The sequence below is a fragment of the Numida meleagris genome, chromosome 1 (genome assembly GCF_002078875.1).
Source record: "Numida meleagris isolate 19003 breed g44 Domestic line chromosome 1, NumMel1.0, whole genome shotgun sequence".
NCBI lineage: Eukaryota > Metazoa > Chordata > Aves > Galliformes > Numididae > Numida > Numida meleagris.
This window is the reverse complement of record NC_034409.1, coordinates 3,610,291-3,629,425: the sequence shown is the minus strand read 5'-3', so window position 1 is coordinate 3,629,425 and position 19,135 is coordinate 3,610,291. Positions and strand designations below refer to the sequence as shown.

Sequence of the window (19,135 nt, the reverse complement as noted above, 5' to 3'; positions counted from 1 at the left end):
AAAAAAAAGCAGAAAAATGTAAAAAAAAGCAAAAAAGGTAAAAGATGCGGGAAAAAAAGAAAAAAGAAAAAAAAAAAAAAAAAAAAAAAAACCCAAACCCGAAGCAAAAAAAAAAACACCCTAAAATAAGAAATAAAAATTAAACCATGAAATAGAGCAAAGCTAAAACAAGCAAAAAAAAAAAAAAGGAATCAGAAATGGAATTCAATTATAAAGTGAACGTAATGTGAAAGAATTTAGTTGCGAATAACGTAACGCGTAACTGAGGGATGAGCCGCGCAACGGCGCGCTGCGGTGCGCGCATCCCGCGCGGGGCTGGGGGGAGGGAGGCGGGGGCCGGCGGCGCCGCACGTCGCTCACGTCGCACATGGCTGAGCCGGGCCCGGCCGCCTCCTCCCCCCGCGGGGTTCTCCGCGCTGCTCCGCCTCTCCCCGCCCCGTTCCGCGCAGCGCTGCCCTCCCCCGGAGCGAGGCAGAGCGGGGACGGTGCGCCCTGCGCTGCGCGGAGCGCTTTTCTACGCAATCCATCCCCGCGTCTTTACACATCGTTATTTGCGAGCTTGCAGCGGCTTGACCTGTCCACTTTAAATGAAAATTGTATTAACAACCCCGAGAAATGCTTTCCTTTTTTCTTTTTTTCCCTTCCCAATAATTAAATGTATTGTGTCACCCCCCCCCCCGAGAGAAAGAATCCCTCTGGAGGGAGCAATGAGGTGGATCTACGAGGGGCTATGGGTGGCCAATGTGAAAACCTGCTGTATCTCAGGGCTGGGAACACCACGCATCTGCTTGTAGAGGTGTGAACAGTGCAAACATTGCATGGAAATTAAAATGCCAGCAAGTAGCGTCTGGGTTTCTATCCTATTCTCTCTCTCTATATATATATGTATATATAATCCTCTCTTTATATTCCTCTCTATATAATGCTCATGTTATTCTATGTACATTAGATATTATGATATTTTCCTCCTCTCTGTATATTCCTCTCTATATAGTCCCCTATATTATTTGATAAACACTATACTAGATATTATGATATTCTCCTCCTCTCTCTATATATAACCCTCTATATTATTCTCTCCCTCTACTGTATTCAATATCATCATGTTTTCCTCCCCTAGAAGCAAAGCCGGTGTATATTTTTGCAGCAAACCCAGAAGGAATATATTTTTAGCTGCCTCCCTATATGGAACTAAGATGGATGGGGTGAAACAGCGCCCGGTGCCTCCCCCTGCTACGCAGGATAAGTGCATTCATAGGGGAAAAAAAACAAGCTGCTGTGAGGGACCTGGAAATGATGCTGAGATTTGGGATGTGGGAAGGAAGAGGGGTGTGAAGGTGAGGAGGGGGGTGGCTTTTCACAGCTGGTCCTAAAATCACTGCCCTGGGAACATTGAGAGGAGGGAGAGGAGAGCGAAGCTCCGCCCGAGCGAGCATCACCATCGCTTCAAATTAGATCCACCTTGTAATTCTTGGCTAAAGACGGCCGAATAACTGGAGCGGAAAGCCAGACCATCCTTAAACTCCTAAACAAGTGGCCTGATTTCCAAAGGCATGAGCAGCCAGCTGCTGCGAGCGAGGTCAGCTGGAAGGAGCATCATTACTATTTATAAGGCAAGCTGATTTGTAAGGGTGGGGCAGCACGAGGTGTAGAAAGGGAATGGCTTGAGATCTGCAGGTGCTGGATGGGCTGCAATGACCTTGAGGGCCCAAGGGCAGTGGGGGCAGAGGAGAGGTGGGAGTGTGAAATCCCAATTCAGTGAGAGCAACACCTATGGTGATGAGAGGTTGTTAGCTTCTCTGCTGCCCAAACCCAAACTCCTCCATTCCCTACGTTGTGTCCCTGCTGCTGAAACACCAAACTGAGCGAGCAGCTCATCCCAGCATGACGTGACCCCAAATCAGAACCTCAAGTCCCCATCCCCTTAGGAAGAACCGGCACGGGGGATGGCAGCCAGCCACCCTGGCACTGCTCCCACGCCATCAAAATGCAGGGAACGGCAGCCCCAACTCTGACTAAGCTGTGATTCATCACCTTTTCCCTTTCTTTTTCTTGTCTTTTCTTTTCTTTTTTTTTTTTTTTCCTTTAAAGGAAACTTGAAAGCGCGAGGGCTATTCATGCCTACGCTCAATGCAGCGCATCTCTTCGTGATGTGGCATCCAGGCGATGCGGTGCAGTTTGTGTGATGCTCAGGGGGACTGGGAAGACAGAATCAGAGAATCATTAAGGTTGGAAAAGACCACTAAGATCATCTAGTCCAACCATCAAATGGGGTTACATCAGATGGAGATACTCATGAAGTTGCAAGTCCCAGTATCCAACCTCATCCGATGATTCTATGGCATGGTTAAAATTTGGAGGTGGTGGGTCGGAGTCGGGCTGCTGTCACCGTCAGGATGCAGCTCTGTGTGAGCTCGGCTGATGGCAGCGCAGCAATTCCCAGCACGGCCTCAGTTTACCCATCAGTGAATTGGGCACAATTCTCTCTGGTTGCAAAATTCAACCGGCAGCTGCCCAAAATCTTGCCAGCGCACTAAAGACACCGCGTTGCAACAGAGAAAATTACTCATCTGGGATAGCAGAGGGGTATTTATAAACAGGAGCTGAAAACAAACTCTTTCGCTTCCAAAAAATGCCAGCAGGACCTTGGAGGAGCCAAGAAAATGGTGTTTGCAATGCACTGGGGGAAATGGGGACTTTGATGAAGGCAGGGACCAAGGGGTTGTGTCCTCCTCTCACTGCTGGCAATGATTTTTGGGGGGAGCCCGCAAGCGTTTGCAAAAAGGCGTGCAGAGTGGAAGGGTTTGCATTGGAACACTGTGTGCTAGGGGCTGAGCTCCCTTCTCCCAGCCGTGAGCAAACAACCAAGGAACCCATTCCCCCACCCGGGCACAGGCTGTCCGGGTTTTAACCTATTGCACTTTGCAGTCGGACTTGATGCGCTAAGGGAACGTCATCCTTCCCCAGCAGTAAGCAATCTCCAAGCGCTGAAATACACCAAGGAAGCGCTCCAGGCCACCCAGCGCACATCTGCTGCTGCAAGCACTGGCTTTTCTTAAAATAGCTGCAAGCAGAGAAGGGAAAATAATTCAGATGGGTTCAGGCTTGAGGAACAAGTGCTGATATTGGGAGGGGGAAGTCCCTCAGAGGAACAACGCGTTGCCCAACCCCAGTGTACCAACACCAGCTCAGCACCGTGCTGGGAGCTGCTCTTACCTTGGAGCTGCAAAAAAACCACAGCTTTTAGCAATGACCAAGCAACAAGTGGCAAAAAAAAAAATCAGCTTTGTGCATGGGAGCTCTCTTGCAGCAATAGGTGCAGGAAAAAAAAAAAAAACATCAGTGTCTTGCAGCAAAGTGATATGCCCTAAAGCTTTCTTGAAATGATTTTTGGGCTCTGTTGAACCAGCAGATCTGCTCAGCCCCTGCTCTGAGCCCTCCTGCATGCAGTTGCCATTGCACTTGGTGCGATGCAGAAACTGTTTCAGGACAGTAAATTCTGCCTGAAGTCAACCCTCTGTCTTGGAGGACTTTTTTGTTTGTTTGTTTTATTTTTCTTTTTCAGGCAAAAGGATGAGGGTTGAAACCTAGTTAGCACCTGGTTTTCAGCAAAGGGAGGACAGCAGTGCTGTGGGTGGGGTTCTGGTGATAACTGGGTGAGTTAAAGGCAGATAGTTTGGGAAATGGGAGTTGCAAACACATTGCCTGACCATGATGAATACGTGAAAGAAGGAAGGATGAGAGCCCGGTTTAAAACCAGTTCCTCAAGCGAGGAGCAAAATCCTCAAGGATCCTTCTGTGAGGGGGGTAACAGGTCCCTGGGAAGTCCCCATAGGGCCAGATGAGGGTGACCCCACAGGAGCCTTCCACCCCAATGTTCCTATTTAAAATCCCAGGGATGGCATTTTGTTCATCCTGCCTAACCCCAAGAATCAGATGCAACTGCATCTCTTCTTCCAACCTACTATAATGTTTTCCTATGGAAAGCACCAGGAAGAGGTTCCTGTGCCTCACCTATGAGAGCACCTTTTGGGGCACTAACCGAGGTGAGAAAAGTTACAGTCTGAACCTCTCCCGTAATTGTCAAGGAAGAAAACGAAGTTGAACATAACATTCTGAACCTGCAACGACTACCAGAGCAGGAACATTTCTCAATGCTGCCTGAAAGCCTGCTCAGAAATGGGTCCAAGAGGCTTGAGCAATGTCCTGTGAAAGTTCCTGACCTCACAAGGCAAGAGCAAAACAGAACTCACCCCATAAACTGCTCAATCAGACAGATAGCTGGCTCCCTGTGCTGCAGAGACAGACGTGGGGTTTTCAAATGGTTAGAGGGCAATTGCTTGGCAGGCTGTTGGGAATATTCCAGTCTTGGGAATCTGATATTGTTTCTTCTTGACATGAAATCTGTCTGTAGAACTTCAGTCTTGGTCCCAGAAAAATGGGTCAAAGGGTGCACATATGCCAGAGCCAAACTCCAGGTGCTGGCACTGCCACTGACTCCACAATATTCGCGTTAGCCTGGCACTGAGCTACACCTCCTCCTCCCAGGTGCTTCCAGTTATATCAAACCAACATCTCCCAGTTTGTCCCCATGCTTTTTCCAATGTGTAATCCCTCACCGAAGCCCTGGGGTTGACTTAGAGTGTGGTGTCACAAGGTGTTACATTTCACTTCAGGTGACCTGGTCCCTAGCCAAGCCGCCACAATCCCCTCAAACAAAGCATTCAGCACAAAATCCTGCTAGTTGGAAAGAAAAGAGTGCTTACGGGATTACTGTATCCCAGGTGAGCTAGATCAGACAGCACCTGCCCTGCAGGTGAGACAGATCAGACAGCATAACCCTGCCATATGTTACCATAGTGCCTTCTCCAGGGACATCAGCAGAAATAGGGTCATGTGCTCACACCACATCCACACCTAATGCCAAGTGATACAGCAAGTCAAAGATCCAGCCATAACCCCACTCTTTTGGGGCAGGTTGTGTTAATTAGGAGCTTAATCCCCAGCACAGTGGTGCATGTGGGATGCAGCCCTCCAGGTGCATAGGGAACACCCTACGCAGCAGCCCATTCAACCCATTTAAAGTGGAAGATGGTCACCCTCCGGAAATCACAGCCTCTCATTATCCAGTGGACTCTGCTATCGAATTATTTCCTAACGTCTTATTTGCACCTGCCTTTCATTAAGGGCCTGGATCGTTATCTCATCGTTGCAGATTACTAAATCCAACAATGGCAAAGGCTGTGGCCTTTCATTCTGGGACTGACTCACCTGGTGATGTAACAGGGACAACCTCAGCATCGCCATGGCAACCCCTGGGCTTCTCAGAGAGGAGTGATGTCATGAAGCCAGATGGCGGGGGATGGTGTGGCATCTCTCAAAGAAATGGGAGAAACTACAACACAGTAACAGAACTGCAAGTATTAAAAGTTAGCCCCAGGGCAGCTGGGGTTAGGGAGAAAGCAGAGAGGAGGGAATTGGGGTGGTTGGTGTTACTGAAGCTTGAGGAACTACTTGTAGGTGCAGATTAATCACAGCCTAGGTAGAAGGATATGTTTTTAAACTCTGCCATCAACCCCTGCTGATATCAGTATGGGTCCCAGTATTAGTTCTTTTATCAGTAGGTGATAAAGCACCATTCTACTGATATAGGTTGGTTTGTTCACTACCAGGTAGCATCCCAAGGAGGATCTGCTCCGTTTGGAGCGTGGCTCCTGCCCACTGCTACATCCACACCCACCGTGTTTGGGAAGGATTTATGTCATTTGGGTGGCTACAAGGATCTGGGTACCTCTGTCCATTTCTACCTCCCATGGAGAGAAGCGGACGCTCCCAGAGCGATTCACTTGCCCTGCTGTGGATATTGGTGGTAAACCAGGCCAAGCTGTGTCCCAGGGGTGTCTGCAGCCCATGAGCATGAAGGTAGACATTAGTACTGTCTACAGCCAAAGCTATCAGATGCAGAGCTTGGTGGGCTCCAGAATGAGGTGATCCGAAACACAATTCCTCATTCCTCAAGGCACAATTCACACAGGGAGTCAGGAAGAAGCTTTGATGAGGAGTTGCATTTCGAAACTGCGTACGTGCTGGTGATCTTTCCACACCCTTGTGAGCACATCTGCCATATCGACAACTTGCTCGTCCCCGCTTCCTTGCAGAGCTGGAGTGATACAGGTGATCGCTGCCCAACAGCATCCCACACATCTCAGCTCCAAAAACCATGTTTAGGACCAACACCACTGCTTGGGTTGAGCTGTTCCCTGGGTCAGCCTCCCTAGAGGTTCACCTCTCCGTTTGACTGATGGAGACTGCAAGTGCAGTGTCCCAGTTCTACTTTTAAAACTGAGACCTACAGAGACTGCTTCTAGGATGTCTGTGAAAAACTAACTAGGGGTATGGTCAACAGGTTGAAATTAGGACTAGGAAAATCCACAGCTACACCGAAAAAATGTCCAAGAACCAGCCAGCTGAAAAGCTGTTGTGAAATGGCAAAGACTTCTGAACTCTCTGAACCAAGAACAAAAATAATCAAGAGGTGAAAGACTCTGGTTGAGGATCTGCTCTTCACACAATGGACATCCGAATTTTGCTTTTTCTTTCACTGATATTTTCCAATCAGACATGAAAAATATTTATCTGGAATTTTGGGACGAGCTGAAATAATATGGGGAGCTTGCTGCCAAACATATTTTCTCAAATGTATTTATGGTTTTTTGTTTTTTTTTTTCTCACAGTGACAAATTGTTAACAAATTCTCAGGAAAAATAAAGAATAAAATTTAGCCAAATGTTGAGAATTCTACCATGGAGTTTAGCATATAGTAGCAAAGGGGCATTTGTGTACATGGCCATTAGGTAGGGATCAGGAGGGCAGCTGTCATGCTTTGTAACACTGGGGAATGACTAAGTTTTCTCCCCAAACCCCTTGCTGCTGTCACTTGAGCTGAGATCCACAGCCACGAAGGGGTGGCATAGATGGAAGAACGTTGGCTACTCCATTGACCACAAGTTGTCCCCACTAAATACAATGGAAAAGGGTGGAAAACACATTACAACCACTTCAATGTTTCTGGTCACATTACCCATCAGGAAATCAGAGCAAAACTCCTTGCCTTAAGGAGGCTGCAATTCTACCTTCCTACTCCTCAGAACCCAAACAAATGACTATAGGAGATGCGGGTTTATCTCACATGTTCATCCACGTGGTGTCAGTGGGCCCAGCACGTCTCCGTTTGAGCCTTCAGAGGCAGGAAGGTCAGAGCAAGGGTTTCACATTTCCCAGCCTGGCTGTTTACTTGGTGTTCAGGCGGCATTAAAACAACTGCTAGAGCACGGCCTGAGTCAACACAAGCTCCGACAGCCGCCCAGGCAGGCTCTCCTGCCAACTTCCCAATAAAGAAAGTGAGCAGCGCTCAGGCTGAAGGCACGACCTTCCTTTGCTTCCTGTCATGCTTTTGTCGCCTGGGCTTGCATAATCCAGGGCACTGGATGGGCCCTTGTGGATGCCCTGTGGATTGCACAGACCCTTAGGTCGCACGGACTCCTGGGTCAGACAGACTTCTGGGCTAGACAGACTCTTGGGTTGCCCAGCCCATGCACTGTGTCAATGGGAACCCCAGTTTCCTGCACCCATTGGGATGCTGACACTCATAGAGCATTTCCCAAACCTGCTGGCTATGCAAGGTAAAGATAAAGGTTGTCGCTACTGAGGACCCCACCACTGTGAGAGGAAGGCAGCTAAAAAGACCTGAAAACCCACCTCCATGCAGCCCACCAAACCCAGACGAGCATAGCTCCCTTGGTTGTGGAACACGTGCTGGGTCACACGCGATAGCCTTCTGATGCTACTTAAAAATCTGGTCCTTTTGCATTCAGACAGACTCAGGTCATCAATGAAGCGGGGTGACTAAGTCCTGGCACTGGCGCACACCAGCCACATCCCACATTGCTTTGTTTTGTCTTGTTTGCTGTTAGCCACCATGGCCACAGCACCAACCCAACCCCACGGCTGCAATCCACAGCCCAAACCAGAAAAGGTAATCACAGGTTTTCCAAAATTCGGCGCTCAGACAGTAAATCCCTACCTAGAAAGGGCCTGCTTCCACCCACATGTCCTCTACCAAGAAGTTATGAAAACTGCTGTCATTGCAACAACAATTTGTTGAGTGTTTTTTAATATTTTATTAAATCATGTTCAGATTCATGACGCTGATGTGTTTGACTTGGGTTAGTTTCTGAGCAGCTCAGCTGCGCCCAAAAATTACCAAAAAAAGAAAAAAGAAATACAGCAGCAATTAGAGGCAATTTCATGCTTAAGAGAAGCAAAGACTGTGGAGACCGTGCTCCCCTGTGCACGTGTTATTCCCAGTTGCTGAGGTGGAAACCCATTGCCTGTTTTTGGCGGAGAAACCTCGGAGAAACAGACAAACAAATCACTGCTGACAGGTGACTCTTCCGCCTCGACTCATCCTTCTCAAGGCACGGTTCAACAACACAGAGATTTCAGTGACAAAGCTGCTTCAGTGTTGCTCTTCCCACCCCAAAGCCTTGCCCTTAGCTGTCAACTGCACCCAGCATTCCAGATGGGAAATTGACATAGACTGGAAATAACTAACAGTTTGGTTTTTTTTTTTTTTTTTTTTGGATATTAGGAAAAATTTCTTCTCAGAAGGAGTCGTGATGCATTGGAACAGGCTGCCCAGGGAGGTGGTGGAGTCACCATCCCTGGAGGTGTTCAAGAAAAGGAGAAATGTGGCACGGATGGTCATGGTTAGTGGGCATGGTGGGGATGGGTTGATGGTTGGACTGGATGACCTTAGTGGTCTTTTCCAGCCTTGATGATTCTATGATCCCTCTGTGTTGGCGCTCCCTTGGGCTGCCAAAGCCCAGATCTCAGCCCCAGCCATATCCTGCTGCTCCCGTTAGAAATCCTTCACAAATCAGAGGGTTTTCTAAGAAAATCATTGAGCAAGATTAAAACCAAGTAACAACTCAAATCTCTGCCCTGGGCATGCTAGGGTCTCCTACTGGCATCAAGACTGGACGCTCACCTGGCTCATACCCTATAAAGGGACAAGTTTCCCCTAAGTAAATTCATATCAATGACTTAGAAGCTTTTATTCTCCACTCATGCAGCAGTGCCCATTTATACTTTTAGGGGCAGAATAATTCAGTTTCCCGGGGCTGCTTGCAAACAAACACCCTGCACTGCCGTTTCTCCCGGTTGTTTACCAAACTGTCCTCAAGCCTTCCTAGAATTCCCTCTCTGGCAGAGGAAACCCAAGCACCAGCATTCGCTGTTCACGCTCCCGTCGCGTGCTGGCAGCCGGAGGAACTCAAAGTTGGGAAGCAGAGGCAGCACTTCCTCCCAGTGCGCACGCGAGCGGGGCATGCACAGCCCATGCAGCTCTGCGGGCTCGCACGTGCTTGGGAGAGCTGCATTGGGCCGTCCCCCACATGGCAGCGAGCTCTGCGCGGCCAAAAAAAGAACGTGCAAACAAGTTTACCCTGCTGCCCTGGAAAAGGGCTCTCCCCGGGTCAGCTTGGGTAAGCCAGCTGCTAAGCGGAATGCTCGGGGTTCTGGCTCAGGGAGGGGAATAAATCATTTTGGCTGGAAGGGTTTGGTGTGTCAGCTGGTTAACCCGAGCCCTGCCGCGACTCTGCCCAAAATCTTGGTGCTGAGGGCAGCACCTCCTTTTTCCAGCAAATTCATTGCCCCATTCCCCATCCCCAAAGCAGCTCCATTCCTAACCAGGTCATTTTGCAGGGAGAAGTTTGTCCATCTCACACTTTGCACCCTGATCTCAAATCATCTATTCTGGGGCTGAATGAACAAAGCTTTCCCCGATATCCAGCCCACACCTCTCCAGGCAGAGTTTGAACCCCCTGCTCCTACCCAAACGGGTAAAAGCTCTGTGTCACACTGCTGTAAGGCACAGAGCAGCGATGCGTCCCTGCCCTGGGAGAGGGGACACAGTGCCACATGCTCCAGCAGGGCCAGGCTTGATGCAGAGAGTGCTGGATCTGCAGATAAGATAAGATAAAATAAGATAAGACAAGATAAGGGATTTGGACTGCTGCCACACCGCGGCTGGAAAGGAGCTGGCAGCGTGACTGCAAGCACTGCTAGGTGCATGTGATGCTGAGCAGCCACGACTGCATGCAACTCCCAAAATCACCGAGGATGTGCCAGGTTTCAGAGGGGGATTTCTCACCAGCTCAATTTCCCTATGTGTAATAGTCACAATTTCCCTTTGGAGAAGCAGCATCTGAAAGGAAAAAGGGGCTAGGGATTGTGGCTGAGAACCAAGCAGCTCACTGCATGAGTGCACACGTCAGGCTGCACCCATGTGTGTCATGGAGATGGCACCCAGAGCGGTGCTCTGACCGGGATGGGATGCAGCCAGACCCACGCACAGCATTAACCCTGGGGCAGAGCCACCAGCAGAACCCCCAGTGTTGTCCCATCAACCCCCCCGACCAATGAAGCCCCACGTCACTGCAGGGCTGGGGACAGCCTGTCCAGGTACAGCAGCACTGGCGTGGGCACACACCCAGTACAGTGCACAGGACTCGCTGTCTCATGCTATCGAATTGCTGTCTTTGCAAGAAGCAGCACAGGCTCACTGCAGCCCTGTGCCTCCGCTCAGTTCCTGAAGATCTCCAAGAAGCAGCTAAAGCCACAGCCACCAGCACATTGCTGCACCCTCCCATGCCCCACTTTCCCCTGCTGCAAGTCATACATCTGGTCATCCTCAGATGAGGACTGACATGCTGGGGAAAAGGGAAGAAAAATCTCAGCAGCCAAATATGAACCAACAGAATGGTGTCCATGGGGTAAAAAAAATAATAAATAAATAAAACAAAATCACGAAAAAAGCAAGGAGGAAAAATAGTGCACGGGGAGATGGCAGAGTCACTGCGCCTGGAGGTGTTCAAGAAAAGGGCAGATGTGGCACTGAGGGACATGGTTATTGGGCACGGTGGGGGTGGGTTGATGGTTGGACTGGGTGATCTTAGAGGTCTTTTCTAACCTGAATGATTCTGTGATTCAGTTTCTGCTTTTGGGAAGAGGTTGAATCAGGGAGAGCAACACCAAGGAGATGTTTCCTAACTGAGATTTGTGGGAGAGCACGAAGAGAATGGGTTTGTGCCCTGGGAAGGAGAAATCTTAGAGGGAGCAGCACGGGAAGGGCTTTCAAACTGAAAAAAGTATAATGAAGAAAATGTAACCATTCTCAAAAGTGAGGAAGACTGAAGGTAGGCATAGGAGAAGTTGCCCAGCTATAGAGGAAAATATGGGGAAAGGCTATCGTGGGAGGACAAGGAGTCCCCCAGGAGAAAATATAAGAGAAACTGGAAATTGCTCACCCAGGGACCATCCCTGATGGCCTTTTTTCAGCCTTCCTGCTGCTAAAATGTGTCTGTGTTTTAAAAAAAGCCGGCTGCCATACAGGGACCGAAGGCAGCTCTCATGTGCGTGTGTGCACGCACGCAGCAGGCAAGCAGCGATCACGCCTTGCCGGCTGCTGGTTTTGAAATCCTCCCACGTTCCTCTGCTCAAAGCCCGTGGTCATCTGATTTTATGCGAACACCTCCAGAGCTTTTGCCTTCGCAAGAAGGGATCTCAGCAGGTTCCTGCCGCGGGCGAAGATGCGGGGATGAAATGAAACTGTGAGGCGGCTGCCGTGGCAGCAGGGAGAAGATGCGAAGGCGGTGGAGGGTAGGATCTGGGAATCAGAAAGCCTTCAGAGGTTTTTTTTTTTTTTTTAATGGAAAGATGGATGTTTTCATAATTGAGGGTGTGTTAGGATGGGGGTTGGGCATGTCCAGGTAGGTTTCTCCTACCTAGGGTGACCACTGATATTGGTCTTCTCTAGGAAGATTGGTCTACTCATGCTGGTGGCACAGGTAAAAAGCACCTAGGTCCTAGGTTGTACCAACACCTGTTCATTGTGTAAATTAGGAAAAATTTCTTCTCAGAAAGAGTGATCAAGCAATGGAACAGGCTGCCAAGGAGGTGGTGGAGTCACTGTCCCTGAAAGTGTTCAAGAAGAGGGTAGATGTGGCACTGAAGGACATGATTTATTGGGCATAGTGGGGGTGGGTTGATGGTTGGACTAGATGATCTTAGAAGTCTTTTCCAACCTTAATAATTCTATCATTCTAAATATAGCAAAGGGCAGTCTTCCATCCATGCAGGAGGGAGGCAAGAGACCAAGAGGAGAGTTCTCCCAGCAGCCCCAAGTAGCTTGGTGGCTGCCTGGCCCTGGGAAGGCAGGCTGGAGGCATGCCTGTCTGCTCCCAGGCTAGGAGATGAAACGATGCTATCAGGAATTGCATCTTTACCTGGTTTCAATTCCCAGACTTGGGAAGTCTGAGAGGCTGTAAAAACCCATCTCTCCCCATCAGCTGGTTTCTGTGAACTGGGTCCCCAGAAGCACCCATAACAATTCATAGCCTGTTATAAGCCTCCTATCCCAGTTTTGAGCAATTTCAAGTGGGCTTTGCTGCTTGACTTGCCCTGATGGTGCTTACTGCACAACGCCATGAAGGCTGCACCAGCACCAGTAGGAACACAACCACAGGGCACGGTGCATCCTTCAACCCCTTAAAAGCTCTTAAGAAATGCTAGGAAAAGCTAAAGAAAGCGTGATGTCACAGTGGAGAGGTGACACTCATCGAGTGCTTTCTTGGAGAGCGGGGATGGGTGTGATCTGGGGATGGACACCTGCAGATTTGAGTTGTCTGCTCGTGTTTTGCCCAAGGGGCTGAAGTGAATCCAAGAGCCACAAGGAGAACACTCTGTCGAGAAGCACAGGCCACGGGGAAAGCGGGACGCAAAGGAGTTTCCAGTCTTCCAGGAAAGGTGATTGATGAAAATAAGGTGACATTTTAGTTAAAGCACGAGCCGGTGAGTCAGGAGAGCTGGAGAAAGCTCAGCCACACATTTCCTCCCTGCCCTTTGAGCAGATGGCTTTGAGCAGATGCCCACGTAGTCACAGACACGAGGACAGACCCCACAGTGAAGGGTGACACCCAGATCCCCCCCAAGCAGCTCTTGACAACTGCTCTGCTTCTCTTCAGCTGTGTCACTAGGAAATGTAATTCATCCGTGCCCGTAAATTCCCCTTTGACGCGAAGTGCTCAACACACGCACAGGACTGCCAGGAAAGCACAGGAACAAGGAGTAATGGATGACGTGACCAGCAAGCAAAGCAGTGTGTGCATTTGCAAGCCAGAGCGATGAAAGGTGACAAAATTAGCTGTGTAAATACCAAATATCTGCAGAAAGGCACATCTCCACCCTTTGCTGTAATCACTCTGGAGAAGTAGACAGGTTTGCGGCAGGGTGTGTTATAATCTGAATACGTACCTACAGGACTTATGATTTCATAGAATCACAGAGTCATAGAATGGCTTGGGTTGGAAGGGACCTTAAAATCCATCCAGTTCCAACCCCACTGCAGAGGGCTGGTTGCCACCCTCTAGATAAGGTTGCCCAGGGCCATATCCAGTGTTGCCTTGAATGCCTCCAGGGATGGGACATCCATAGCATCTCTGGGCAACCTATACCCATTGTGCTATATGCAAGGATGCCTTCCAGACTGCTTTCAGACTAAGAAGAGATGTTTAATTCGACTCGTGTGCAGAGCCCACAAGGCACTGCTTCCTTTTGCATCACCAGCCCAGCAGGGCTGAAGTTTCAGCCATAGATCCCTCAGGAGCTCCCAAACTCCTGTGCATCCCTCTTTCCTCTCCTACCTCTGCAAGCTGTCACTGCTCCTCCAGACTATGCACATGGTCCTGCTGCAGTGCAGTGCAGGACGGGGCCATGCAGTGGCCACTCCATGAACCACAAGGAATGCTCCATGGGGGACTTCCCCTAGACATACCCAGCAACCCTGTTTAGAAATGGGACTTCTTCGAGCCCAGGGAGCAGACAATGTGAAGGTTTATCATGTCTACTGACATCTCTGAGCAACCTTATCTAGCTGTAATGTCTCTGTTCATTGCAGGGGAGTTGGACTAGATGACTTTTAAAGGTCCCTTCCAACTCAAATGGTTCTATGGTTCTATGATCTAGGCAGCAGAGCCCCTTTCCAGGGATGTGGTGTCCCCCTCTCCAAACCACAGCCCATGGCCATCCAAGCCCACTTCTCCCACAAAATCATAGAAAGGCTTGGACTGGAAGGGACCTTAAATATCATCAGCACTCAAAAAGTATGATCTTTGGCAGTACCAGAGAAGACCACTAATGCTCAGAATCAACACCAGCCTCTCCAGAATTTATCCTCTCATCAATCAGCGTCAAGTCTTCATTCTTTCCCAATTCAAGCCATGCATCAGCAGGCAAGATCCTGTGCTCACGTCAGCCCAGCAGTAATAGGCCCGGGTAACTGGCAATCCAAGCAGCACCCAGCAGGTTCCCTGTCCAACAGCTGGAAGTCAGCCTATGCATTTAGATACAACCGAGCCCTTAATCACTGAATCAGAGTCACAGAATTATAGAGTGGTTTGGGTTGGAAGGCACCTACGGGATCATCTAGTTCTGTTCCCTACCATGGGCAAGGTTACCACCCACTAGATGAGGCTGTCCAGGGCCCAGTCCAACCTGGCCTTGAACACCTCTCCCTCTTGTTTATAAGCTCCCTGTAAGTGCTGGTAGGTCTCAATGAGGTCTCCCCAGAGCCTTTTCTCCTCTGAGCTACACAAGCCCAGTTCCCTCAACCTTTCTTCATAGGAGAGGCGTCCCAGCCTTCTGATCATCTTCATGGCCTTCTTCTGGATCTCCTCCAACAGCTCTGCATCCTTCTTGTGCTGGGAGCCCCAGGCTTGGACACAATGTCAAATGCTTTTTGTTTTAGCTGTGAAATACCTTGCATCCATCAAGTCCTTTCATACTGGTTAACTGCTGGAGCTGTACCCATGGCAGCCCATTGCTATCAGCATCATGTGTTCGATCTCTGCTCTTTGGCTTTCAGCCTGATCTCCAGGCCCTTCCCAGTCTGTAGTACTGCAAGAAATTATTTTGTCCTTTGACAGGTGACAGATGTCCTGCTCTCTGCCAAGATCCTGTTTGTTTATTGCTTGCACACTCCCAGCCTTCCTCCCATCAGTAATAAAGCTGTATTTTTCAGGCCAGGTGAAGGGCATTTTAGTTGAGAGCTCCCAACACTCCCATCAGCAGAACTGCAGCATGGCCAGCGTTTGTCAGGATAAGAAATGAGATTTTCTCCAGTGCTCCCAGCTGATGTCGTAGTGTGTAAGAAAGCAATTCCTTCTCTGAGCCCATTGCTTCTAACTGTCCTTGAGCATCCCCACTAGAAATACCTTTCTTTATCACCTGAAACTGCCAAATGCCTTGAGGTTGGCTGAATGGTAACTGTAGTGCAGGCATGAAACACAGATCCTGAGGTGATGCCACTGGCTGCAGTGCTGGAGAGAAAGGAAGCAGAACAGAGCCAACACGTGCAGGATTCAGCATACATTTGTCAGGGAAACTCAGGAAGGTGATGCCAAAACTCTGAGAAGCCAACAGAACTAGGGAGAAATCTGCATTTTACACCCAGGATACTATGTTTCCACATGAAAAGATGGCTCGGGGCCTCTAACATGAAAGTCCCAGTCTCCACATGCCTCTGGCTACCTGGGGTTTGCAAAGCCTCCAGGCAGAGCCTCCTCTTTGCAGCTCTCAGTTGCTCAGAGCAAGCCCTGGAGTGATCTGCTGCTCCCAAAAGGCTCCCAGAGGCTCAGCTTTCTTGCCAAGCTGGCTAGAGGCCCCATTTTCCATTGGGAGGGTTGGCTTTACATCCTGACTCCAACCCCACTGAGGCCACCACTTTCAGCTGTTCTGTCTCAGCAAGTCTTACCGTCTCCATCCGCAAGAAGAAGGGTTCCTTGCTGGGGGGCTCTTTGGAATGACTCATGAACAAACCCCATCTGCACTGCCCTCTGAGCTATGTTGGACCTTCCCAAGGTCCTCCTGGAGGAGCTGCAAGTTGATGAGGGAGCTGCTGGCAGCTTCTCTGGCATTTCAAGGTTGACCTCTAGAGGAGGTTTGTAACGGAGCTGCGACTGGGACAGTGACCAAGAGTTGCAGAGCTGAATTAATTGCCCATAGCAAGGTGACAAGGACACGCAGGGTAGTTGTGCCACAACATGGCACCATGGCCACACTTCGCTCCCTGTCCTCAGCAACCAGGATTTTGCATTTTTAAAGCCTGGTGCATTCTGCTCTCCTCCCACTGCCTGCCGCCCGCTATCTCTCCTTCTGCTCTAAATGAATCCGTTTATCGCCTAAAATTAAACCAAGACCTGCAGCCTGCTGTGCTGTCAGGATGCGAGGGTGTGAACCACATCACTTCTCATTAAGCCTTAAATGGCAACATCAATCTCTGCGCCTGAGATCACGGGCGCTGTGAACATGACTGCGGGCAAACTGCCTCACACCCCAAACATCCTCCCCACAGCAGGGAGAGGTGAGAAAACCCAATCCAGCCGCCTCTTCCCAGTTTTCAATCCATCCCTGCTGCTCTTTCACACCACACCAGCCTCAGCGTGCAGCATCCCCACAATGGTACCCCGTGCCCCTGCCCCAGCTGCACACCAGCAAGGAGACACTGCTCTGCTTCAGCAAACAAGACGGGTTAGAGGCTGAGCAGCATCCTCTCCTTATGTCCTTGCATGCCTTAACTTACCCCTGCCTTTGTATCTCCTGGATAAGGCTTTTTCCTCACCCAGTTCCTCTACCCAACAGAGCTCCTGGGACAAGAAGCCACCATGAGCATCCCTACCAAGCCAACACCACTATATCCTGATGTGACATGTGATGATAAGAAGGAGGTGACGTGAAGGCCTCCATTTTTCAGCAGCTCGGGGGAGGACGGAAAGCTCATCCACCCACCTGCAGGGCAGCAAACAAGTGCTATCAGGGCTAAGAATCACAGAATCATTAAGGTTGGAACAGACCGCTAAGATCATCTAGTCCAGCCATCAGTCCATCACTACCATGCCCACTAAGTCATATCCCTCAGTGCCACACCTGCCCTTTTCTTGAACACCTCCAGGGATGGTGACTCCACCACCTCTGGGCAGCCTGTTCCAAAGCCTCACCACTCTTCCTGGGAAGAAATTTGTCCTAATATCTAACCTGAGCTGGGTCCTCCCTGCCCCATGCCGCCAAGCTGGGTGACAGCATGAATGCTCTCCATGTAACGGAGTTAACTTGGGAAGAAGAGATTTTTGGGGATCAGAGAGCATGAAAGAAGGGCTGTGAGGTGGAATACCCCTCTCAGAAGCCTGTTTCCTCCCAGGATCCCAGCGGCACAGTTCCTCCAGCCGAGCATCCCCCAAGGACAGACACAAATGCATGCAGGTTGCCAGTTCTCAGCCTGCGTCACCCCAAAACCCCCTCCAGCACCCCATACACTGGCACAGAAAGCTCCTGCTAGCCTGTCCTCCTCCTCTCTTACACCACCCAGAGCCGATTTACCCCCAAAAGCAGAGAGAAACTAAAAACCCACAGCCAAGGGCACACACTTCTGCAACCCCCCCCCACACCAGCCTCATAGCATCTCTGTGCCCTTGGAGGCACAGACAAGCTTGGTGCTTCCATCTCGCACCCCTACAAAGGGGCTCGTGGGGCACCTCAGCCCCCTCCCCAGCCCCCCAAGGCCATATGGGGGTGCTGCCCTCCCCAAACCCCCCGTCTCTACCTTTGCGGAACGGCATGGGCGGGCGGGAGGTAGGGCTGCGCTATCGGTGGCAACGTCCAGCTCCTTTCTTATCTTCCTCCTTCCTCTCTTTTTTCTTTTCCTTCAGAAGGAAATGGACATATTTGGGCAAAGCCCGGCAGAAACCGGCGTCATTCGGAGGCAGGCGTTGCCGAAAAGGAGGAAGTTCTTTGGGTTTTGCAGCTTTTAACCCTTTGCATCCCGGCGGCAGCAGGGCTGCTGAGCTGAGAGCAACAGAGCATCATCTCATCTCATTTCATCTCTGTTTTGCAGTGCTATTGGGCCAAACTGAGAAAACGCTGCTTCTCCCAACACCAGGAACTCAGGCATTCCATTTAGCATCGTCTGGCCACCTTTGCACAAACAAGCTGGGCTGGGGTTCACTGGTGGTGTTCCCCAGGGCTCAGTACTGGGGCCAGCCCTGTTTAATACCTTTACCGATGATGAAGAGATAGAATGCATCTTCAGTAAGTTGGCAGATGACACGAAGTTGGGAGGAAGCATCAATCTGCCTGAGGGTAGGAAGGCCCTACAGAGAGATCTGGACAGGCTGGATCTACGGGCTGAGACCAATGGGATGAGCTTTAACAAGTCCAAGTGCTGGGTCCTGCACTTTAGTCATGACCTCATGCAACACTTGAGGCTTGGGGCAGTGTCTGGAAAGCTGCGCAGAGGAAATGGATCTGGGGGTGCTGGTTGATGCTCCGCTAACATGAGCCAGCAGTGTGCCCAGGTGGCCCAGCAGGCCAGTAGCATCCTGGCTTGTATCAGAAATAGAGCAGCCAGCAGGAGCAGGGAGGTGATCGTCCCTCTGTGCTCAGCCCTGATGAGGCCACACTTTGAGTACTGTGTTCAGTTTTGGACCCCTCAGTACAAGAAGGACGTCGAGGCCCTGGAACGTGTCCAGAGAAGGGCAACAAAGCTGGTGAGGAGTCTAAAGCACGAGTCTTATGGGATTGTTTATTCTGGAGAAGAGGAGGCTTGGGGGAGACCTTATCTCTCTCTAGTACTCCCTGAAAGGAGGTTGTAGCGAGATGGGGGTCGGCCCCTTCTCCCAGGTAACAGTGATAGGATGAGAGGGAATGGCCTTATGTTGTGCCAGGGGAGGTTCAGGTTGGATATTAGAAAAACTTCTTCTCAGAAAGAGTGGTTGGAACAGGCCACCCAGGGAGGTGGTGGGATCACCATTACTGGAGGTGTTCAAGAAACATGGAGATGTGGCACTGAGGAATATGGTTTAGAGTGCATGGGTGGTGCAGATGGGTTGGTCTGCATGATCTTAGTGGTGTTCTCCAATCGTATTGGTTCTGTGATTCTCTGATCTTGCTGTGCTCACCCACACACCTAGGATGAGCCAATCCCCATCCCTTTTGGATCACAGCAGGAACAAGCAGCACAGGC

The 19,135-nt window shown here is 50.0% G+C and overlaps 1 protein-coding gene across 5 annotated transcripts in view; it reads right to left on the bottom strand.

Annotated features, from left to right (window-relative positions):
* The window catches only part of PFKFB3 (6-phosphofructo-2-kinase/fructose-2,6-biphosphatase 3), a 39,395-nt gene extending 21,535 nt beyond the window's left edge, over positions 1 to 17,860 (bottom strand). For 2 of the 5 annotated variants that reach the window (XM_021384330.1, XM_021384327.1), the window contains exons 1-2: positions 17,717 to 17,855; positions 5,272 to 5,395 (exon numbers count right to left, since the gene is read on the bottom strand). In XM_021384330.1, the coding sequence (XP_021240005.1) occupies positions 5,272 to 5,307 (36 nt within the window). In that variant the 5' untranslated portion in view covers positions 5,308 to 5,395; positions 17,717 to 17,855. Of the gene's footprint in view, positions 1 to 5,271; positions 5,396 to 17,716 lie in introns of all 5 variants that reach the window. The other 3 variants (XM_021384325.1, XM_021384329.1, XM_021384328.1) reach the window with 3 other exon arrangements.